At 32.6% G+C, this 25,584-nt stretch overlaps 3 protein-coding genes across 3 annotated transcripts in view; 1 reads left to right on the plus strand and 2 right to left on the minus strand.

Annotated features, from left to right (window-relative positions):
• The window catches only part of LOC129746891 (cuticle protein-like), a 78,030-nt gene that overhangs the window by 43,444 nt on the left and 9,002 nt on the right, over positions 1-25,584 (plus strand). The gene's annotated exons all lie outside the window — the stretch shown is intronic.
• LOC129746938 (larval cuticle protein A3A-like) lies at positions 1,519-2,600 on the minus strand. The gene is made up of 2 exons (XM_055740897.1): positions 2,441-2,600; positions 1,519-2,292 (listed from the first exon to the last, which is right to left on the minus strand). The coding sequence occupies exons 1-2, from the start codon at positions 2,450-2,452 to the stop codon at positions 1,747-1,749; spliced, it is 558 nt and encodes a 185-aa protein (XP_055596872.1). The 5' UTR covers positions 2,453-2,600; the 3' UTR covers positions 1,519-1,746.
• LOC129746920 (cuticle protein-like) lies at positions 24,136-25,038 on the minus strand. Its single transcript, XM_055740861.1, has 2 exons — positions 24,945-25,038; positions 24,136-24,826 (listed from the first exon to the last, which is right to left on the minus strand). Exons 1-2 carry the CDS (start codon positions 24,954-24,956, stop codon positions 24,242-24,244), a joined length of 597 nt encoding a protein of 198 aa, XP_055596836.1. The 5' UTR covers positions 24,957-25,038; the 3' UTR covers positions 24,136-24,241.

The raw sequence follows: 25,584 nt of genomic DNA on the forward strand, positions 1-25,584 counted from the left end.
CGACATTGCCTATCACGACCAAATGCAGCCATGAACCGGTTAGGAAAATTTAAAACCATCATGATACCCATGGATCCAAATTTTTCATTTAATATTGTAAACAAACACACTGGTCTGAATTATTGTAAAAATCAAAAGTTCAATTTTGGAAGTTCTTTTACATGCATGAACCCCTTATGGTGCTCGGGAAAAAATGTTCGCTGAAGATAACACTAAATTCAACATCTTTTATGCATATCTGATTTGATTAAATGATACTCCGGTTTGAAATTTACTTAATGGCAGCAAATTGAAAATAAAACGATCCCGCATGCAGGGTTTCCCTGAAATCAATTTTTCATTAGAGGTTCTTTCTATACAAAGACTTTTCTGATCAGATCTTTAGATATTCAAAGTGTAACGTAGAACATGGCTATTGAGCACGGAATTGCCTAGAAATGATCTCTTTTTAAGTTGCAGCAAAATTAGATGGATATGAAAAAACGGATCTGTTCCTTATTATAATCCTTTATTTCTTGGGTTACAATATTCGATACTGCTATCCGATTCCTTCTTCAACTCTCCAGTTTTCGGAACAAAATGAATAATCGTTTGTTGTGGAACCAAAAGGAACACTGCAGTAGCTATTCTTTCTGGCACTAATTCTTTCTAATTGAAACACGATCGCTACAGAAGCATAACTCAAATGTTGAAATTTTATCTTGAAACTATATTCAACGAAATTAATCATAACACTTTCGGTTGCTCTAAGCTACTAAATTTGAAGAATTTGATCCAGTAGATTCTGAGATATGTAATGCCGAATATCGGTGTTTTAGGCTTTGATTTCTTTGCGTTTCCTCATGTGTAAAGAAAGGTAGAGTTCCAAAATTTTAGCTTTTCGTAAACATTGTGTCTACTTTCTGTTACAAATTAAGTTTTTTTTCCGACTTTTGTCCGCGTTATCTCCCAAAGTGTAATGTTTCGTTAATTTTTCTGTATTTTCCTGCTACTTTGATCATGAGGTTTGAGGGCTTTGTGCGCTAGTGGCGACTCCTCTCGGAAAATAAGCTTTTTCCAGTGATCCATTAAACAACAATGTGGAGAACCAAAATAAACTGTTTTGGTTCTTCCGTAGGAGCAGCCGATCTCCCCTGATGAAGTGTTTCGGCCCTCCAGAATCTATCCGAAAACGTAATTTTCGACAGTTGAAATACGTGAAAAGGAAATTTTTTGCACTATTTTTTCTTTATGTATACATCATTACCAAATATTTCGATATTCTTCATAAAAAGGATAATCATTAAATGAAGGGTTAAATGATTTTTATAGTTTTTCGCGTTTTAAAAAGTTTCCTTATGCACATTTAAGATTAAAAATTGCATGGAACAAATTGATTACTTTAGTTAGAACTTGCATAATGGAGCATTTCGAATTTGTTTTCGGAATGGGTAGGCCATAGCCTGAAATGTGTAATAGCATTTAGACATTTTTTCTTTCAGTTGGGTTATATGTATAAACAGTGGAAAAACAAATGAGTTCATTCACGTTACTGTATATATTTTAACAAAAAATACAATAAATACTTGTGGCCAATTTTTACAGGTCGGCAGGAACGGGGCTGAACCCGCCAGGGTGTCAAAACGTTAATGAAAAAGATTCATGGTTTATGTTGTTGCTGTGTCTGTGTTGTTTGTTTGAGTTCCTTGGGCTTGTACTTGTTTTGTTGTTTGACAGTCTTGTTCTTCTTGCTGTTGTTCGATTGGTTTAGTGATGGTAGGCATAGGCAGCTGGGGCGGCATAATGAGCCACGGCTGGCTGGGACACGATGGTCTTGGTGACGGCTGGGGCGGCATGGTAGACAGCTGGCTGGGCGGCAACAACCTTGGTGACTGGAGCAGCAACAATAGCCTTGGAAGCCAGCGGTTCACGGTGGACGACAGCGTTGAATCCGTTGTGGGGATCAGCGGTGTATTCGACGGTACGCTTGGTGCCATCTGGGTCGACCAAGGAGTAAGATCCCTGAACAACATCTCCGTTGCGCGATTCCTGTTGGCTCTTGGTGTCTCCGGTCAGAGCATCGGAGATTCCATAAGAGAAGGAGTACTGTGGGTTGGGGTCGTACTCATCGGCAACGTAGGTCTTGGCGACTGGAGCAGCAACGAGGGTCTTCGTCACTGGGGCAGAAACAATGGTCTTAGCCACTGGGGCGGCATAGGCCAGAGGAGCGTGGGCAATTGGGGCGGAGTAAGCAACTGGAGACGCGATGAGTCCAGCGCGGGCAACAGCCACCAAGGCGCAGAAGGTCAGGAACTGCAACGAAAGAACGATTCCATTTTGAGTAATTCATCACAAGCTAGCATAAGTCCTTGTTATGGCACTACAGGCGTCAACCATCTTCGATTATTCCTTCGATCTTCTCGATCTGCACCTTTCTACATCTCTTAGAGGACACACATACCTTGAATGCCATTTTTGTTGATCTGACAGGAGTTGTTGTTCACAGCACTAAACAATCGATTGAACTGTGCCTTAATCAACCCGCTGCGCCCAATTTATAGTGAGCTCTTGATCGCCTGTTGCTCCTAGTAGAAGTAGTCTTCGCACCATGGACCTCCACTAGGCTGCTCTCCCTTGTTGCAATGAGACCTGCAAAACGCACCGCACCATGACACCTGAACCTCCCTTCCTGCAGAGTTTAGCACGATCTAAAGATCATTTCGGGTCCAGAAAGACACACGAGAGGAGCTACGCTTAAAGTCACAAAAAAAAAAACGAAAAAACAGAACAAACTCTCAACTTGAAACGCTACAACCGCACAAGATTTCGTGTCACCCAACAACGATCACACCCTCGGCATCGTCGTCGCGTCCTCTTATGCGTCTCCCAGATTGTTATGTTCTTTTTTCCCTTCTCATCTACTCATCAACAACCAGCCAGTCAGCCAGCCAGCATCGGATCAAGACTCTTCGAATCGTCCGTCGACCGTCGTTTTCGTCGCTGTACCTATAAAGTTGCGCACCAGCCAGGGAGGAGGATGACCTTCTGCGCGCCACTGCCCGGGGTAACCTTACTCGCTGGCTGCTCAGTTGGTAATGATCCAGTCAGGAGGGGAAAAAAAGAACACCCAAAGTATCCGGCTTCAAGAAATTTCATACATACTCCAAGTAGGAGCAGAAACTCGGATGCTGTCGGGGGGAAAGAATTTTTATCTTACCTTAACGTTTCGTTCGAATCCCTTATCGAGCTCGGAAATTGATAGTGCACTTGCAACCGAGAGCCGCCTCTGTTAGGTTGATGTTCTTAGAAGCCGCGCTGATCTCGCCGCTGGATGAAACTTTGACTTAAATGACGAAAAACAGAAAAAGAGTGTTAATGGCGTGTAATTATGTTTGCTAAAAAGATTTTTATTTCTCATGGCTTCACCGAAAAAAAAAATGTTTTCATAATGTGTTTATTCCAGTTTTCATTCCCAGCATATGCTTAGCATTGAAAAAAACGGTAGGATTAAATTACACAAAAATACAAAAAAAAAAAAACAAAACAACATAATTCTAAAATTTCAAGAATTTGTAGCAAATACCGGTTATTGCAAAAATGCAGGAATCGTTAAACTAACTAAAAGTGACAAAAATTATAAACAAGCTAACTTTTTTTTATTTCTGTCACTTTTGTCATTCTCGTGTTTTTTTTAACAATAATCTAACCATTTTTACAATTTTTTGTTCTTTTTATCCTTTTCTAAACTGTTGATATTTTTAAATTTTTTTTTGTCATGTGTGTGATTTCTAAGTCATTTTTGGGAAAATCAGTCATGTTATTTTTTGGTATTATTCATTATTCATTTGCATTGTTTTTATCGAATTTAAGTTTTTATTGTCAACTTTTTAAGCTAAGCTTTTTTAAATCTTTTTTTCGATTTCATGATTTTTTTTTTTTCATTTTTATAATTTTTTTCAAATATTTCCATTGATTCATTTTATCATTTCTGTCATTTTGGACGCTTAAATTATGTTTCAATTTTTTTATCATTTCGATCGTTCTGATCAGTTTTGTCATTTTAGCCATTTTGGTAATTTTTTCATGTTGTTTACATTCTCATATGCCTTTTATATTTTGGTCGTTACCTTCACTTTTTTGTAATTTTTGGCTACCCTTAAATACTGTTATATTGCTGTTTGACCTGGAGGATTCTCGATTTCAGTGGCCCTTAAATTAGATGAAATTGAGATATTATCTTGGGTTATTGATTGTGATTTTAAATAGCTCTTTCCTAAGCCTAAGCTTATCTACTAGTGTTTTGGAAGCAGTTTTGCTACTGAGGGATGTAAAGCTTGAATTTATATTTTAATTAATTAAAAATATACTAAACTTTAAATTCTCATTAATTTTCCAATTTTTTGTAATTTGTTTTTTTTTCGACATGATAACATCAATGAAAATAAAAAAAAAAAAATACGAAAATGACAAAAATGACAAAAATGACAAAAATGACAAAAATGACAAAAATGACAAAAATGACGAAAATGACAATAATGACACTAATAACAAAAATGAAAAAAATGACAAAAATAACAAAAAAGACCAAAATGACAAAAATGACAAAAATGACTAAAATGATAAAATTGACATAAATGATAAAAACGATAAAATTGACAAAAATAAAAGAATTCACAAAAATGACAAAAATAACAGAACTGACATAAATGACGAAAAAGCTAAAAATAATAGAAATGACAAAAATGACAAAATTAATAAAAATGACAAAAATGGCAAAAATGACAAAAATTACAAAAATGGCAAGAATGACAACAATGAAAAAATGACAAGAAGTTCAAAAAGTTCCAAAAAGACAAAACTGATAAAAATGACAAAAAGTTCAAAAAAGACAAAAATGACAGAAATGAAAAAAATGACAAAAATAAAATAAAGGACAAAAAGGGCAGAAAGGACAAAAAGGACATAAATGACATAAATGACAAAAAATGACAAAAATGACAAAAATGACAAAAATGACAAAAATGACAAAAATGACAAAAATGACAAAAATGACAAAAATGACAAAAATGACAAAACTGACAAAAATGACATAAATGACATAAATGACAAAAATGACAAAAATTGCAAAAATGACAAAAATGACAAAAATGGCAAAACTGATAAAAATGACAAAAATGACAAAAACGACAAAAATGACAAAAATGACAAAAATGACAAAAATGACAAAAATGTCAAAAATGACAAAACTGACTAAAAGACCAAAATGGCAAATATGATACAAACGATAAAATTGACAAAAATCACAAAACTAAAAGAATTCACAAAAATGACAAAAATGACAGAAATATCAGAAATAACAGAACTGACATAAATGACAAAAATGTTTTAAATGATAGAAATGACAAAAATGACAAAATTGACAAAAATGACAAAACTGGCAAAAATGACAAAAATGACAAAAATGACAAAAATGACAAAAATGGTAAAAATGACTAGAAGTTCAAAACGTTCAAAAAGTTCAAAAAGACTAAAATGACAAAACTGACAAAAATGACAAAAATGGAAAAAAGACCAAAATGACAAAAATGACAAAAATGACAAAAATGACAAAATTGACAAAAATGACAAAAATGACAAAAATGACAAAAATAACAAAAATGACAAAAATAACAAAAATGACAAAAATGACAAAAATGACAAAAATGACAAAAATGACAAAAATGACAAAAATGACAAAAATGACAAAAATGACAAAAATGACAAAAATGACAAAAATGACAAAAATGACAAAAATGACAAAAATGACAAAAATGACAAAAATGACAAAAATGACAAAAATGACAAAAATGACAAAAATGACAAAAATGACAAAAATGACAAAAATGACAAAAATGACAAAAATGACAAAAATGACAAAAATGACAAAAATGACAAAAATGACAAAAATGACAAAAATGACAAAAATGACAAAAATGACAAAAATGACAAAAATGACAAAAATGACAAAAATGACAAAAATGACAAAAATGACAAAAATGACAAAAATGACAAAAATGACAAAAATGACAAAAATGACAAAAATGACAAAAATGACAAAAATGACAAAAATGACAAAAATGACAAAAATGACAAAAATGACAAAAATGACAAAAATGACAAAAATGACAAAAATGACAAAAATGACATAAATGACATAAATGACAAAAATGACAAAAATGACAAAAATGACAAAAATGACAAAAATGACAAAAATGACAAAAATGACAAAAATGACAAAAATGACAAAAATGACAAAAATGACAAAAATGACAAAAATGACAAAAATGACAAAAATGACAAAAATGACAAAAATGACAAAAATGACAGAAATGACAAAAATGACAAAAATGACAAAAATGACAAAAATGACAAAAATGACAAAAATGACAAAAATGACAAAAATGACAAAAATGACAAAAATGACAAAAATGACAAAAATGACAAAAATGACAAAAATGACAAAAATGACAAAAATGACAAAAATGACAAAACTGACAAAAATGACATAAATGACATAAATGACAAAAATGACAAAAATTGCAAAAATGACAAAAATGACAAAAATGGCAAAACTGATAAAAATGACAAAAATGACAAAAACGACAAAAATGACAAAAATGACAAAAATGACAAAAATGACAAAAATGTCAAAAATGACAAAACTGACTAAAAGACCAAAATGGCAAATATGATACAAACGATAAAATTGACAAAAATCACAAAACTAAAAGAATTCACAAAAATGACAAAAATGACAGAAATATCAGAAATAACAGAACTGACATAAATGACAAAAATGTTTTAAATGATAGAAATGACAAAAATGACAAAATTGACAAAAATGACAAAACTGGCAAAAATGACAAAAATGACAAAAATGACAAAAATGACAAAAATGGTAAAAATGACTAGAAGTTCAAAACGTTCAAAAAGTTCAAAAAGACTAAAATGACAAAACTGACAAAAATGACAAAAATGGAAAAAAGACCAAAATGACAAAAATGACAAAAATGACAAAAATGACAAAATTGACAAAAATGACAAAAATGACAAAAATGACAAAAATAACAAAAATGACAAAAATAACAAAAATGACAAAAATGACAAAAATGACAAAAATGACAAAAATGACAAAAATGACAAAAATGACAAAAATGACAAAAATGACAAAAATGACAAAAATGACAAAAATGACAAAAATGACAAAAATGACAAAAATGACAAAAATGACAAAAATGACAAAAATGACAAAAATGACAAAAATGACAAAAATGACAAAAATGACAAAAATGACAAAAATGACAAAAATGACAAAAATGACAAAAATGACAAAAATGACAAAAATGACAAAAATGACAAAAATGACAAAAATGACAAAAATGACAAAAATGACAAAAATGACAAAAATGACAAAAATGACAAAAATGACAAAAATGACAAAAATGACAAAAATGACAAAAATGACAAAAATGACAAAAATGACAAAAATGACAAAAATGACAAAAATGACAAAAATGACAAAAATGACAAAAATGACATAAATGACATAAATGACAAAAATGACAAAAATGACAAAAATGACAAAAATGACAAAAATGACAAAAATGACAAAAATGACAAAAATGACAAAAATGACAAAAATGACAAAAATGACAAAAATGACAAAAATGACAAAAATGACAAAAATGACAAAAATGACAAAAATGACAAAAATGACAAAAATGACAAAAATGACAAAAATGACAGAAATGACAAAAATGACAAAAATGACAAAAATGACAAAAATGACAAAAATGACAAAAATGACAAAAATGACAAAAATGACAAAAATGACAAAAATGACAAAAATGACAAAAATGACAAAAATGACAAAAATGACAAAAATGACAAAAATGACAAAAATGACAAAAATGACAAAAATGACAAAAATGACAAAAATGACAAAAATGACAAAAATGACAAAAATGACAAAAATGACAAAAATGACAAAAATGACAAAAATGACAAAAATGACAAAAATGACAAAAATGACAAAAATGACAAAAATGACAAAAATGACAAAAATGACAAAAATGACAAAAATGACAAAAATGACAAAAATGACAAAAATGACAAAAATGACAAAAATGACAAAAATGACAAAAATGACAAAAATGACAAAAATGACAAAAATGACAAAAATGACAAAAATGACAAAAATGACAAAAATGACAAAAATGACAAAAATGACAAAAATGACAAAAATGACAAAAATGACAAAAATGACAAAAATGACAAAAATGACAAAAATGACAAAAATGACAAAAATGACAAAAATGACAAAAATGACAAAAATGACAAAAATGACAAAAATGACAAAAATGACAAAAATGACAAAAATGACAAAAATGACAAAAATGACAAGAATGACAAGAATGACAAGAATGACAAAAATGACAAAAATGGCAAAAATTACAAAAATGACAAAAATGACAAAAATGACAAAAATGACAAAAATGACAAAAATGACAAAAATGACAAAAATGACAAAAATGACAAAAATGACAAAAATGACAAAAATGACAAAAATGACAAAAATGACAAAAATGACAAAAATGACAAAAATGACAAAAATGACAAAAATGACAAAAATGACAAAAATGACAAAAATGACAAAAATGACAAAAATGACAAAAATGACAAAAATGACAAAAATGACAAAAATGACAAAAATGACAAAAATGACAAATATGACAAAAATGACAAAAATGACAAAAATGACAAAAATGACAAAAATGACAAAAATGACAAAAATGACAAAAATGACAAAAGTGACAAAAATGACAAAAATGACAAAAATGATAAAAATTACAAAAATTACAAAAATTACAAAAATTACAAAAATTACAAAAATGACAAAAATGACAAAAATGACAAAAATGACAAAAATAACAAAAAAGACAAAAATGACAAAAATGACAAAAATGACAAAAGTGACAAAAATGACAAAAATGGCAAAAATGACAAAAATGACAAAAATGAAAAAAATTCAAAAATGACAAATTATGATTCGACTCTTGGTTTTGAATCCAATTCTTAAAATTTAAATTTTCGGCTTCTTCAATTTCAACTTACTTTGGCAAAATCACCCAAATGTGAATGAATTTCGTCAGAATTTTGAAAAGCCACACGTACGTTTTTGCTTATCGGCTCAGTTCGATAAATTGCAGACTTAGCGTCAAGCGCACGCCAACCCTGCACTCTTGGCGTGGCGAGAGTTCGAGGCCAGATTCCGGTGACTGTGTGGCCAGCTTTAACAGTTTCCAAGTTCACAGGTCTCGATCAGGTCGTCGGATCGAGATCTGAGAGCTGGATTCCAGAAGCCGCTAGCAGTGTCTGGCTGAGCTTGGCCACATAAACAATCCACCCCAAGGACATTCACAAAGTGGGGCTTCGTTTGTTGTTTTTTTTTCTTGCTTTCCATATTCTGGAGAAGGAAAGAAAGAAGTAAGACATGGTGAAATACTTAATCGGAGTATGGTAAGGTGTGTACGCATGGCCAATTTTCGATGATCTTGAGAACGCCCACCCTAAAATGTAGCGCGACCAGGTGTCTTATTACGCATTGTCAATAAATATCGAATCGATTATGCCCTGGTGAGATCTGTCTCGGTTTTTGACGGGAAAGAAGAACGAAAAGGGGCAACTACGGGGATACTTTAAGTTGATCAAATATGAATGGTGGAGGTGAGAGGAAGCTGCGTATTACATGATTGGAATCCTGTCGTTGGCGTGTGAACTTGTCGGCCGGGTTAATTCTACCTCCTCCACTTCACTTGCTTGAACTTTTCTTGAGAATGTCTCACTAGAACGATATCTCACGTGGTTAAAAGCCATCGATTGAGTAATCGAAAGTTAAGTGCGTTGTTGGTCTAGTTCGATTTCTTCGCAAAAAAGCGCTCTCTGGGCAAATATGATGGTTAAAATATGCTTCATAACTCACATGGATAAAGATTTTTCTACCCGTACTGCTTCTTAAATTGAAGTTAATTGTTATTCAAAAGATTAGATAACATTGATTCAAATTCGCTTTCAATCAATCAGGATAGCGCTTATTCGGAGTCAAATTTGTCGCGCAGTGCTCAAAAAACGACCGTGAAATTGCAAAAATGTCATTTTTTCCGCTCCTACTCCTAATCCTCCGGTTCAACCTCTTTGATAGGGTAAGCACAAATTTTTGCGATTAAAATCTCCGGTGCCACCTAGTGAGTGGTGTTAATTTTTTACCACCCCGAAAAAAAAACTACCCAACTGTTTGAGTCATACTTCAGCGGCGTGATCAGTTCATATTAGGAATGCTCCGGTGTGGATGTTTTTTTTGTGTGGATCTATCTTTATTAGTTCGTTTTGAATGAGCCTTGTGCTGTTTGAATGATGCAATTGATATCCATTATTTGTTGTGCAGCTTAGGTTCTGCTTTTTTTCTCTCTCTGCCATTCGTTTTATGCACATCACGTGCAACATTGAACTGCCGCGGTTGGTCATTTAGTCTGGTTTGTTGAAATGTGTAAACGCACAAATTTGAACCCGGCAGCTGTGTTCATTCATCCCCGCGTTTTTTTTTGCCCGCTTTTTAATTCATTGAGCCACCCATGCGGATGAGTAATTGGATACTCATCCAGCGAGATGGTTAGAAATTGCTACTGTTTGCCCTAGCTTACTGAATGAAGCTATAGCTTCCACTCTTGGGTGGTATATTGCTGTTTGAGCTGAAGGATTCTCGATTTCAGGGGCCCTTGAATTAGATGGTATTGAAACAAAACCCCACCCTAATCATGGGTGATTTATTGTGATTTTCAATTACTTGCTCCTATGCCAAAGTTCATCTGCATAGGTTTCGACAGCAGTTTTGACAATAGAATATTGAATTAAAATTTAAATTCGCCCAAAATCTTCTGATCAGATGTGATAATCAAAAATTGAGATTGTCACAAATGTCAAAAATAACAAATAATGACAAAAATGACACAAATGACAAAAATGACAAAAATGACAAAAATGACAAAAATGACAAAAATGACAAAAATGACAAAAATGACAAAAATGACAAAAATGACAAAAATGACAAAAATGACAGAAATGACAAAAATGACAAAAATGACAAAAATGACAAAAATGACAAAAATGACAAAAATGACAAAAATGACAAAAATGACAAAAATGACAAAAATGACAAAAATGACAAAAATGTACAAAATGACAAAAAATGACAAATATGGCAAAAATGACAAAAATGACAAAAATTAAAAAATAGACAAAAATAACAAAAATGACAAAAATGACAAAAATGACAAAAATGACAAAAATGACAAAAATGACAAAAATGACAAAAATGACAAAAATGACAAAAATGACAAAAATGACAAAAATGACAAAAATGACAAAAAAGACAAAAATGACAAAAATGACAAAAATGACAAAAATGACAAAAATGACAAAAATGACAAAAATGACAAAAATGACAAAAATGACAAAAATGACAAAAATGACAAAAATGACAAAAATGACAAAAATGACAAAAATGACAAAAATGACAAAAATGACAAAAATGACGAAAATGACAAAAATGACAAAAATGACATAAATGACAAAAATGACAAAAATGACAAAAATGACAAAAATGACAGAAATGACAAAAATGACAAAAATGACAAAAATGACAAAAATGACAAAAATGACACAAATGACAAAAATGACGAAAATGACAAAAATGACCAAGATTACTAAAAATGACAAATATGACAAAAATGACTAAACTTTAAAAAAGACAAAAAATGACAAAAATAACAAAAATTACAAAAATGACAAAACTAACAAAAAACGATAAAAATTACAAAAATGTCATTTCTGTCTTTTTTGTCATTTTTGTCATTTTTGTCATTTTTGTCATTTTTGTCATTTTTGTCATTTTTGTCATTTTTGTCATTTATGTCATTTTTGTCATTTTTGTCATTTCTGTCATTTCTGTCATTTTTGTCATTTTTGTCATTTTTGTCATTTTTGTCATTTTTGTCATTTTTGTCATTTTTGTCATTTTTGTCATTTTTGTCATTTTTGTCATTTTTGTCATTTTTGTCATTTTTGTCATTTTTGTCATTTTAGTCATTTTTGTCATTTTTGTCATTTTTGTCATTTTTGTCATTTTTGTCATTTTTGTCATTTTTGTCATTTTTGTCATTTTTGTCATTGTTGTCATTGTTGTCATTTTTGTCATTTTTGTCATTTTTGTCATTTTTGTCATTTTTGTCATTTTTGTCATTTTTGTCATTTTTGTCATTTTTGTCATTTTTGTCATTTTTGTCATTTTTGTCATTTTTGTCATTTTTGTCATTTTTGTCATTTTTGTCATTTTTGTCATTTTTGTCATTTTTGTCATTTTTGTCATTTTTGTCATTTTTGTCATTTTTGTCATTTTTGTCATTTTTGTCATTTTTGTCATTTTTGTCATTTTTGTCATTTTTGTCATTTTTGTCATTTTTGTCATTTTTGTCATTTTTGTCATTTTTGTCATTTTTGTCATTTTTGTCATTTTTGTCATTTTTGTCATTTTTGTCATTTTTGTCATTTTTGTCATTTTTGTCATTTTTGTCATTTTTGTCATTTTTGTCATTTTTGTCATTTTTGTCATTTTTGTCATTTTTGTCATTTTTGTCATTTTTGTCATTTTTGTCATTTTTGTCATTTTTGTCATTTTTGTCATTTTTGTCATTTTTGTCATTTTTGTCATTTTTGTCATTTTTGTCATTTTTGTCATTTTTGTCATTTTTGTCATTTTTGTCATTTTTGTCATTTTTGTCATTTTTGTCATTTTTGTCATTTTTGTCATTTTTATCATTTTTGTCATTTTTGTCTTTTAGTCATTTTTGTTTTTTTTTGTCATTTTTGTATTTTTTGTCATTTTTGTCATTTTTGTCATTTTTGTTTTTTTTTGTCATTTTTGTCATTTTTGTCATTTTTGTCATTTTTGTTTTTTTTGTCATTTTTGTAATTTTTGTCATTTTTGTCATTTTTGTCATTTTTGTCATTTTTGTCATTTTTATCATTTTTGTCATTTTTGTCATTTTTGTCATTTTTGTCATTTTGTCATTTTTGTCATTTTTATCATTTTTGTCATTTTTGTCATTTTTGTCATTTTTGTCATTGTTTGTCATTTTTTCATTTTTTTCAATTTTGTCATTTTTGTTATTTTTGTCATTTTTGTCATTCGTGTCATTTTTGTCATTTTTGTCATTTTTGTTATTTTTGTTATTTTTTTTCATTTTTGTCATTTTTGTCATTTTTGTCATTTTCGTCATTTTTTTTCTTTTTTGTCATTTTTGTCATTTTTGTCATTTTCGTCATTTTCGTAATTTTTTTTGTAATTTTTGTCATTTTGTCATTTTTTACTTTTTTGTTTTGAAAAATGACGAAATCGATAAAATGACAAAGATCACCTTAATGACAAAAATGATGAAAAACTTTTTGAATTAAAACAAACAAATAATGCTCTCATGCCTAAAATTTAAAAAAAGTGGTTCAAAGATTCTTACTTAAAAAAAAAAAGATTTTGAAGAAGTTGTATTTTTTTTTTAAATTTTGAACCTTTTCAAGCCTTGAATAATCGACTTATTGACTTATTCGACTAATAAGTGTTGCAAAGCTCTCACAAATGTATCGAATGATAGGCAAAGTCGTTTCATATCTACGTCAGCCATTCAGGAAGGCGCCAGAGTCGTTAAAGCAAAAATTCTATTTCTGAAATTCACACGGGCAAGTTAAGGATCGGCAATCTAGTGTCGTCCTTGCGTCCTGGGACGCCCAGGTCGTAAAACAGTTAAGTCTGAGAAATCCGAACCGAACTTGATCTACATTTTTAAGCGATCGATTATAATGATGGGTTCCCCCTGTGTTGGGTGAAGCGTTGCGCAACGCTCTGCGAAAGTTTCCCGCACGCATGAACCGGAGCTCTGAAGCGTAGAAAAAAGGTTGGTTCAATTAACTAGATCAGCGACACGTTCGTAGGCCTACAGCGCGACAACACGATCTCGTTTAGTGATCGAGGAGCAGATTTTTTTTTTACACTTCTTTCGATGCCGAGGAGGATACTCGGGAAAGGAAGAAAGCCTTGGCCTTTGCGTGAAAAATCACGCACTTGTTGGATTTAAAGAACAAAACAACCACAGGGTTGACGGTCCAATTTTTGGTCCAAATTTTTGTATAGGTTTTGTAAGGATACAGTCGATTGAATTGGTACATCTACCTTGTTGACAAAGGTTCATCAAATTACCGTGATAGAGGAGGTACCCTTAACAAGAGATGATCGTGAACTTATCGAGAACTGCTGTGTTGTGCTGCCAAGTGATACGGGGTTGAATGATCGTGAACCAGATCCGGAGTTGGTGTAAAAATGAACGGAACACAACTTCACCATCACTTCGGGCTAACTGGTGTGGGTTCTGGTCTAGTGAAGAAATGGCCTTGACATTAGGGAGGGTTGCCCGTTTCGGATTTGTTTGACGGTGACGGAGCGCAACTTTTATGGCATCAGTAAATAATATATATAGAGGTAATAAAAATAAAATCGACGATTTGAGACAGCTAAAAAAGTGCATTCCAGCGATGTGTCTGGTGCACTAGTTTAAAGGTGCTGCTCCATTTAGGCCTGTTAATAATGAATGTTGGTTTTGGTTCGATCTCATTAAGCCTGAAAAGGGAATTAAACGTGTTGGCAACGTCGATGTCACTTAAAATGTTGCGTAATATTTATTTTTCATAAATCAAACAACACGTCATTCTCCTCCAGACATGGTCTCATCTTCTCAAGTTTTTGATATGGGTTAAAAATAGCCATTATGTTGGGTGATTAGAAGGCGGAAGCTGGGAGACTAACGAGCATGTCATAAAGCTTAGCGCTCCATCAAAATGTGTTTTGGGCCTGCCCCTTCAATGCAGCTCGTAGCTAAATAGACGACCGGCTACGGTAACTTAGTCATATGAATGAATCCACGACACACGACAACCAAAACGAATCGCTCAACATCGGAGCCCCTCGAAAAGCTATAAAAATCGTACTCTCATGCAGGTAATGATCGAATGATTCTTCAAGAAGGTCGTTCACTTCTCGCGTCCACCAGCGCCATTCACACCCCGTCTGCAGTTAAGTCAACTCCGAGTGTGTGACATCCCTTCTGTACCACCCTATTTAAGACAGGCAACCAATGCTCTCACACACACCGTAAAAAATGGTCCTGTTACAGTTTTTATTTTCTGGTGCGCGCCGGCTCGTTGCAACTTCCCGCTTGGAGCCAATTCCTTTGGGGCCGTGGTTGGGTGACCTTTAGTTTGGTTCTTTTTTATTACTTATGCCGCCGACCATTTCTTGCTACACATTCGCGTTGGAGGCTTCAGAAGGTTTTAAGGCTGAGTAACTGCAATGAATAGCGACGAACCTCAACCGGGTAGGTCGCTACCTATTGCAGAGTACAGGAAAAATATTGAACTTGAATCATGGCGTCTTTGCGCCTGAGTTTGAGGTTTCGGACTGTGGCACGGCTAGTTGCTATCGAGTAGTTCACGGTTCATTGAACATGCTGCCGGCAGATTTATGTGCGGTAGGTATTAGAAGAGAGTTTGCTCTAGTTTCGTTTTTCGTTCCGGGAAAGCGAAAGTTTATTCTTGGGGACTTTTTTTGCAACGAGTCTGCAGAATGATGGTCAGACTTTATATGTTAATAGCTATATAACATCAAAGAAAATTTCAAAATTGGTTTTTGATAAGGGCGAACATATGTATGTTGTTCATGTTTGGTTGATTTTTAGTGCATTTTAGTTGTTGCTCATACTGATTTTAACTGAAAGGCTCTAAGGATAGTATTTTGAAAAATTCTTGTGTCACTCAAGAACGTTTATATCATAAGCATTAGACTTCTTTTCATATGTTCAAACTTTGATTTAAAAAAAATGTGATGCAAGCTCAGTGACAGTTCCTAGGGTAGACGACTTAGGGACTTAGATGGCCTCTTTTAAGCCACATTTCACCAAATAAAATGTTTCTACGGCATCTGTTACATCTGGAAACCTAATTTATATGGTTAGTACAACAAAGTTGACACAAACGACGAAATAAACAAAAATTGATAAAATGTCGAATTTGCCTTTTTGCCTTTATAACAGAATAGTATAGTTATCGGTCGATTTGAGAGATAATAAATAAATCTTAAACATACCTTCATCAGCTCGAAATTTAAAACTTTTTTTTCATTCGGTTTGTATTCGAGTTTAGCTTTTAGCCTATAGTTGCCAGATTTTTTGCAGCACGTACCCAGGCCGGAAAATCCGGGCTGTTTTTTTTTCTAAAACCCTGGCAAAATCCGGGCATTTGATTTAAAAAAACTCGACCATAAATCAGGGCAATATCCGGGCCAAATACAGGAATTACTCAACACAAATCAAGGAAAAAACATGATTTTTTTTTTCATCAGCAATTTTTAAATTTTATTTTACGCTTTCAAAAAACTTCTCATCTCTATTGAACTTGTTCAAAAAATTTCGTTTGAGACGCATTAGTTATAAAAATTCACAACACAATTTGTTTTTTTTGGTTTGATTTGGCAAATAAAGTACATAAAGCCAGGTAAAATCCGGGCATTTTAACTCAAATCCGGGCAACCGGGCCCGTCTGAACTTTTGTCAAATTTTGTGTTATATATTCGGGCAAACCCTTGTAAATCCGGGCAATCTGGCAACCTTATTTTAGCGAACCGGATTCAAAAATTTGGGACTGAAGCCCCGTTTCATAATAAAATGAATAGGATTGCATCAACAGGTACAATTCCGAAGTCAAATGAGTCAATCATAGGGACTTAATTCTGCCAACTCTGTTGTAAATATTAATTTTGAGCTATTTAAACTACCAAAAATCTGATTCTGTGATTTTGGCTATTTTTAAGAACAACCCTTAATCAAACAATCATCATTTATCAGCTTGAAAAACTTCTACAAAATTAGATTGCCTAAACCTGCAAGAATGTGTCAAAACAAAACAAAACCTGATTAAATAATTGTCAATTGCAAAACATGTGCTCTTTAGCATCAAAAAAGTCTGATTGAAAATCACTTTTTAAAAAGTAAAATTTGAACCTTCGCAGTCGGTAGACTGGTGAGAGGAATTTGACGTTTGAACGATTTTTTTTATTTCTTCCTCCCTCCCCGATGACGAGATAGGAATCAATCCAAACTATCACTTGCTAAAGCCAATGCAAATGGAAGATAATAAAACAGTAGCGACACCAAGTCCTCCATAGTAGAGTTTAGAGCATTTGAGAAGCTTTTGAGAACAAGCATATAATTTCAAGGAAATCAGATCCTCATGTAATTTTTATTTATTGTTAGGCAAAATTTTATTATGAGGAGGTGCTTGCAAGAAAAACGAACGGAAAAACGTTTTTACAAAAATTAACGAAAAATGTGCAAACAGTTTTCATCAGGGATTGAAAATTAAGCTCATTTGAGCGAGCTTCATAGCTCTTTATTTCCATAGCTCCGCTTACAAAGCAATCGACGAAGCTCCTATCGTTTTTGTCTCCGGAGCTTCGTATTGCTAAGCTCTTATTTGGAAGAAAACTTAGCTCTTTTTTTCCCTCGTGAGCCCGTTAGCTCATGCCTCCAGAGGAGCTTGAGCTTGTTGGCTCAACCGATTCAAAATCGTTGAGCTTGTTTTCACTGCTGCTGTTCGAGCCAACGCCTGCTTTTTTGTGCACAAGTGAAGTAAGTGCTTGTCGCATGGATTTTTAAAATAAATGTTGGACGGTTTTAGTAATTAGTAAAAGTTACCAGCACTAGTAACTATGAAATAGTAAAATTTACAATTTTTCGGGAAAAACGTCAAATGAAAGGGCTTTTTGCGAGGATCATAAAAATCAATGTTAGAAAGTTCTAGTTACTAGTAAAAGTTACCAGCACTAGTAACTATGAAATAGTAAAATTTACTATTTTTCGGGAAAAAACGCCAAATGAAAGGGCTTGTTGTGAGGATTATAAAAATCAATGTTAGAGAGTTCTAGTTACTAGTTAAAGTTACCAGCACTAGTAACTATGAAATAGTAAAATTTACAATTTTTCCAGCAACTATGAAATAGAAAAATTTACAATTTTTCGGGAAAAATCCCAAATGAAAGGGTTTGTTGCGAGGATTATTAAAATCAATGTTAGAGAGTTCTAGTTACTAGTAAAAGTTACCAGCACTAGTAACTATGAAATAGTAAAATTTACAATTATTCCAGCAACTATGAAATAGATAAATTTACAATTTTTCGGGAAAAATCCCAAATGAAAGGGTTTGTTGCGAGGATTATTAAAATCAATGTTAGAGAGTTCTAGTTACTAGTAAAAGTTACCAGCACTAGTAACTATGAAATAGTAAAATTTACAATTTTTCGGGAAAAACGCCAAATGAAAGGGCTTTTTGCGAGGATTATTAAAATCAATGTTAGAGAGTTCTAGTTACTAGTTAAAGTTACCAGCACTAGTAACTATGAAATAGTACAATTTACAATTTTTCGGGAAAAACGCCAAATGAAAGGGCTTTTTGCGAGGATTATTAAAATCAATGTTAGAGAGTTCTAGTTACTAGTTAAAGTTACCAGCACTAGTAACTATGAAATAGTAAAATTTACAATTTTTCAGGAAAAACTTCAAATGAAAGGGCTTTTCGCGAGGATTATAAAAATCAATGTTAGAGAGTTCTAGTTACTAGTAAAAGTTACCAGCACTAGTAACTATGAAATAGAAAAATTTACAATTTTTCGGGAAAAAATCCCAAATGAAAGGGTTTGTTGCGAGGATTATTAAAATCAATGTTAGAGAGTTCAAGTTACTAGTAAAAGTTACCAGCACTAGTAACTATGAAATAGTAAAATTTACAATTTTTCGGGAAAAACGCCAAATGAAAGGGCTTTTTGCGAGGATTATAAAAATCAATGTTAGAGAGTTCAAGTTACTAGTTAAAGTTATCAGCACTAGTAACTATGGAATAGTTATACTTACAAATTTTTAACACATTAAAATTGATTTTTATAATCCTCACAAAAAGCCCCTTCATTTGGCGTTTTTCCCGAAAAATTGTAAATTTTACTATTTCACAGTTACTAGTGCTGGTAACTTTAACTAGTAACTAGAACTCTCACACATTGATTTTTATAATCCTCGCAAAAAGCCCTTTCATTTGGCGTTTTTCCCGAAAAATTGTAAATTTTACTATTTCATAGTTACTAGTGCTGGTAACTTTTACTAGTAACTAGAACTCTCTAACATTGATTTTAATAATCCTCGCAACAAACCCTTTCATTTGGGATTTTTTCCCGAAAAATTGTAAATTTTTCTATTTCATAGTTACTAGTGCTGGTAACTTTAACTAATAACTTGAACTCTCTAACATTGATTTTAATAATCCTCGCAAAAAGCCCTTTCATTTAACGTTTTTTCCCGAAAAATTGTAAATTTTACAATTTCATAGTTACTAGTGCTGCTAACTTTTACTAGTAACTTGAACTCTCTAACATTGATTTTTATAATCCTCGCAAAAAGCCCTTTCATTTGACGTTTTTCCCGAAAAATTGTAAATTTTACTATTTCATAGTTACTAGTGCTGGTAACTTTTACTAGTAACTAGAACTCTCTAACATTGATTTTTATAATCCTCGCAAAAAGCCCTTTCATTTGACGTTTTTTCCCGAAAAATTGTAAATTTTACAATTTCATAGTTACTAGTGCTGGTAACTTTAACTAGTAACTTGAACTCTCTAACATTGTATTTAATAATCCTCGCAAAAAGCCCTTTCATTTGGCGTTTTTCCCGAAAAATTGTAAATTTTACAATTTCATAGTTACTAGTGCTGCTAACTTTTACTAGTAACTTGAACTCTCTAACATTGATTTTTATAATCCTCGCAAAAAGCCCTTTCATTTGGCGTTTTTTCCCGAAAAATTGTAAATTTTACTATTTCATAGTTACTACTGCTGGTAACTTTTACTAGTAACTAGAACTCTCTAACATTGATTTTTATAATCCTCGCAACAAGCCCTTTCATTTGGCGTGTTTCCGAAAATTTCGAAATTTTACTATTTCATAGTTACTAGTGGTGGTAACTTTTACCAGTTACAAGAAATCTTTAACATACAATTTATTAATCCCAACAAGCCCTTCCACAGTTCCTGGTGCATAAAAAGCCGTTGGCTCACACAGCACCACAATAGCAAAGTCAATACACATCACTAAGCTCAAGTGTTACAATTTTGCTGAGCCAGCAAGCTCAAGAAATTTCGGCTCCTTGAGCTAACAAACTCAAAGCAAAATGCAAAACCTTGTCTCCTAGAGCCAGAAGAGGTATGAGCTTAATTTGAGCATTTATTGGTGGGCTAGGATTGGCTCCAGCTTTCTTCGCTCTCGAGCTTCAGGAGCTTTGATGCTCAGCCGCTTGAGCAAGAGCATTTCAATCCCTGGTTTTCATATAAGAAACATTTTCATTAATGGAATACGACACTTGAATAAATCTATAACAAAATTATAAAAATCTAAATAATTTTGAATCTTTTTCCAATACAATAAACAGCTCAACACTCCGATAATTCCAGACAAAACCTTCAAATTTTTTGTTTTGGTTAACAGAAAACAGACGTGTTTTCAATGGCAAGATAAACACCCGTTTTTGAAACTTAATGTATCGCTTAGCAGTTATCAATATTTTTTTTCAAAAAAAATGTTTGAAATTCTGGAAGAAGACATAAAAATTGATTCGTTTTGATTTTTGCAGATCTCTGAAAGAACAAGCCATACCGAATTAAAATTTTGGGCTTTTGATATAGCTTAGTTGGCAAGTCAGTTGCCTCCTGAGCCGATGTCCGTGAGTTCGAGCCCAAGATTAAACATCGATCACAGTTGTACCGGATAAGTTTTTCAATGACTGTCGCCAACTGCATCGTTGATATAAGTCGCGAATGACATAAAAATGGTAAAAACGACTATAATCGAAACAAATAAATTTATTCATTGAAATAATAATAATAATAATATTTATTAGAGACCTTTTAACCTTGAGAGGTCATTCGGGTCTGAAATTTATTGAAAGTTTTCACCTTTTTGTTCAAATTTTTTCTTATTAGCAAATCGTCAAAGATATTCCTGGAATATCAAATCGAACAGTGCTTGTATGATAATGTTTAAGCCCAAGCACAATTCACTCAATTGCCAAATGTTCAATTGATTCTTAGTCTTAACAATTCCAAGAAAAGTTTATATAAATTGAAATATTTTGCAAAATTTACAGAAACGGATAAAACTATAGACAAAAAACCAAATTTACAAAATTTTGAAAATGGACAAAATCGATTAAATTAACAAAAATCGAGAAAAAAGACGAATTAAACAACATTGACTAAATTGACAATAGAAAAAATTGAAAATAATGACCGTACCGTCAAAAATAACAAAATTGACAAATTTAACAAAAATGACTAAATTGACAAAATGAGTAAATTTGACAAAGATTACAAAATTGAAACAAAATTGTCAAAAAATAAACAATGACAAATCTCACAAAAATGACAAAAATGACGTAATTTCAAAAATGACAAATATGACCAAAATTTCAAAATGACCATACTGGTTAAAGTGACAATAACGAAAAAATTTAGCAATTTATGTCAATTCTGTTTTGTCAATGTTGACAATTTTGTTGATTTTGTTGGTTTCACCAAATTCGTTAATTTTTCACTGTGTCTGATTTCGTCAATTTTTTTTTTTACTTTTTTCACTTTTGTCAAGTTTTTTGGATTTTGTAAATTTTCTCAATGTTTTAATTTTATTTTTTTTAAATTTAGCTAATTTTGTCCTTTTTTATATTTTTGTCAGTTTTCTCAATTTTACCAATTTTTTTTAAATTTGGTCAATTTGGTCAATTTTGTCATTTTTGTCAATTTAATCATTTTTGTCAATTTCGTCGTTTTGTCATTAGTGTTAATTTTGTCAATTTGATCAATTTTATCATTTATGTTAACTTTGTTATTTTTTATCTTTTTTGTTAATTTTGTAAATTGTTCCAATTTTTGTCAGTTTTGCTAATTTTATCAGTTTTTTTTGTTTTAAATTTTCTCAAGTTTGTCAATTTCAATAAAAAATCAGGATTTTTTCAAAAGTGTTAAAATTGAAATAAAAATATTAAATTGACAAATTCAATTGTTAATTCGATCAGTTATTGAACCCGTCGTTCCCGTATCCTACTTTATTTCAGCGATGGTAAATTTACCCAATTATGTTTCTAATAGACTCATTTTCTTTATTCAGAGATCAACTCGTACAAACGATGAAACACATGGTTCGACATCTTTTTTTTAAGTTTGCATTATTAATTTCTATTTTTATGCTATCATATAAATGAATTCCAAAATGAATTCATTGTGATTATACGAATTTCAAAAAACGGGATCATATAGGATGTTCCAGGATTCAGTAGTTTAAAAACCACCAATGAGTTGGAAATAAAGTTAATTATATGAAAATTATGATAATTTTATCCCATATACATTTTTTTTAGTTTTTGTATTTTCAAGCAATTTTGGATTTACTGCATTTGAAGTTCTTTCATAATAATTTGATAATTCACAATTTAGAAAACTATCATTTGTTTATGATTTTATATATTATGTATCCACTGTCAAAATGATTTTCATTTTTGTCAATTTTAATCCTTTTTTTTTAATTTGCCATTTAATCGTAATTGTCCTTTTTCAATCTTCGATTTCCAGAATCGGCAAAATAAATGTTGGAGTTCAAATCCCCTCAGTGTCATTTCCAATATTTCTGTAACTTTTGTAAATGTTTAGCCAATTTCATCTTTTTTACCAATGTTGGTTTGGTTTTTTTTTTCTCAATCTTATATTGTCTTCTTAGCAACATTTGTTTTTGTCAATTTTACAAATTTAGTCAATTTTGATAATGTGCGTTTTAAGTTCTTGTTACTATTTTGTCTTTTTCCGTAAATGTGTGATTTTGTGTAGTTTTTTTTATATTTGTGTCGTTTTCAGAATTTTTGTTGTTTTTGTTATTTTTCGTCTTTTTATCTTCTTGTTTTGATAAATTTTTGTCTTTTATATTTATATTTTTTAAATATTTATCTTTGTTACATCGTCCATGGTTTTCGAGAATTTTTTTTCTAAATCAATAATTCGTCATATTAAACAATTTTAAAATAACTTAAAAAATTGTAGTTGATTGATATGTGGTTTGAGACGGGTTGTAAGTTATTTTAGACCCTTGTTCTGTTTTTTTTTTAAAATAAAGTCTAATTTAGTTAAAGTCCAGAAAACCAATTCTTAGCCAAAACATTTTTTTCTCGAAACCATGTTGGATCCGTTAAATGCGATTTGCAAATCATTTGACATAACATGTCGTTTTTTTTCTAAATTTCGAGTACCTTCCTACATACAAAACAATACAGCGTGAAAAGTTGATAACTTTTAATATTTTTTCTTTTAATTTCAGGTTGGTGCTCAATTTAACGCTTGAACTGGAGCAAAATCACGTTCCCAGGGCGTGATAACTATAAGGCAGCATTTATGGCAATTAAAACACGCGAACAAGTGGGTTTGGCAACCTTCTGAAGGTATGTAGGTCCGTTTAAAGTTGTTCGGCATCGGAAATTAAGAAGTAATTATGAACTCGAAAACTGGATCCAGCTGGTTCCAGGCTCCAGCCGCTGAGGGATTGAGAAAATGAATAGGGCAAAAAACCATAACTTAAGATTTTTGATCGAGTTTCTGCATGAGCAACATTGCTCATAAAAAATGACTTGTTTAGCAGTTGGCAACAGATTCCTTTTGTACAAGTTCCTTGCAAAAATTGACAGTGATTCAATCATTTTTTTATGTTGGTAAGACAAAGACAAACATGATCGCTAACTTAGCAGGTGGAAATGGTTGAATGGTGATCGATCAACTGGTTTTGTTTTCCGCATCTTTAGTGGGCGATTGCTTGGTATTCAACTTGAAATCTTGATGCATTCGGATATGGTTAATGTTTGCAAGGTAAAAACTTTTCGAGTAGAGTTAGATGAGAATTTCTTGTTTCGTATTTACAGATGGATAACAGTGACTAAAGCCTAGGATTGATTCAGGTAGTTCACAGATTTGGTGTTGACAGCTTATCGGTTGTCTTAGTGGTGGTAAGCGTAAGTGGCTGGGGCAGCATAAGAGGCATAAGCTGGCTGGGACACAATGGTCTTGGTCACAGCTGGGGCAGCATAGGAAGCATAAGCTGGCTGAGAGACGATGGTCTTGGTGGCCAAAGGAGCGGCGTAGGAGGCATAAGCTGGCTGGGCGATCACAGTCTTGGCAACTGGGGCGGCAACGACAGCCTTGTGAACAAGAGGCTCACGGTGGACGACGGCGTTAAATCCGTTGTGGGGATCAGCAGTGTACTCAACGGTACGCTTGACACCATCTGGGTCAACGACGGAGTAAGATCCCTGGACGACGTCTCCTTGGCGGGATTCCTGCTGGGACTTCTGATCACCGGTCAGGGCATCGGAGATTCCGTACGAGAAGGAGTAGTGTGGGTTGGGGTCGTACTCATCGGCGATGACCTGCTTGGCCACGACAGTCTTGGCCAGAGGAGCGGCATAGGCCAGCTGCTGAACTGGGGCAGCGTAGGCCAGGGCTGGAGCAGCGCCATAGGACACAGCTGGGGAAGCGATGAGTCCAGCACGGGCAACAGCCACCAGGGCGCAGAAAGTCACAAACTGTAACAAAAATTTCAAAAATCTTCAATGAACCACATCATCACACATCTTCTCATTCAAAGCTTTTACACCGATTCACAAAATATTTCGAAGCCTTTTCCCGGTATCAAATACACACCTTGAAAGCCATTTTTGCTTGTTGGTCACTAAAAGGAGACAGTTGTTTACAACACTGGACAATCGATCGAACTGTGCCTTAATCAAATCGTGGTGGTCATTTTATAGCAACTAGATTAGCACCCCGTTTGTTCACAAGCTGATCTCGAGAATACTTTCCGGATTATGAAAATCAACGCACGTGACCGCAGATCGGCCGAGTTCAAACCCCATCGGAGAGACACAGCAAGACGACGAGAGAAACAGCACCTGCGTTCGGTAGTGGACCCATTTGGACTCCGAAATTACAATTTAAAATACAAACTAATCACAGTGATTTCATTCGTTGCCGGACCCGGTGTTGCCACTCAGTACAGAAACTGTCATGTGAGACTCAAAGCGTGGAGGCGTCAATCCAGTTCAAACAAGATCACCGGCTTTTTCGACAAAACTAATAACTTTTGTAGAGTGGTGAACTTGTAGCGGAATTGCATTTCATACAACACCACCCCACATCGGCATCCGTATGGCATGGTTTAGAAGGTGTAGAAGGTAGAAAAAACTAACGGGCATCAAAAGTAGAAGTAAGAGAAGCAAACATAAAAAAAAAAGCGCGCGGAATGCGTGAAGTTCACGTTTTATAGCGGAGCCCCCATAAGGCT

This window comes from Uranotaenia lowii, chromosome 1 (genome assembly GCF_029784155.1).
Source record: "Uranotaenia lowii strain MFRU-FL chromosome 1, ASM2978415v1, whole genome shotgun sequence".
Classification (NCBI taxonomy): domain Eukaryota; kingdom Metazoa; phylum Arthropoda; class Insecta; order Diptera; family Culicidae; genus Uranotaenia; species Uranotaenia lowii.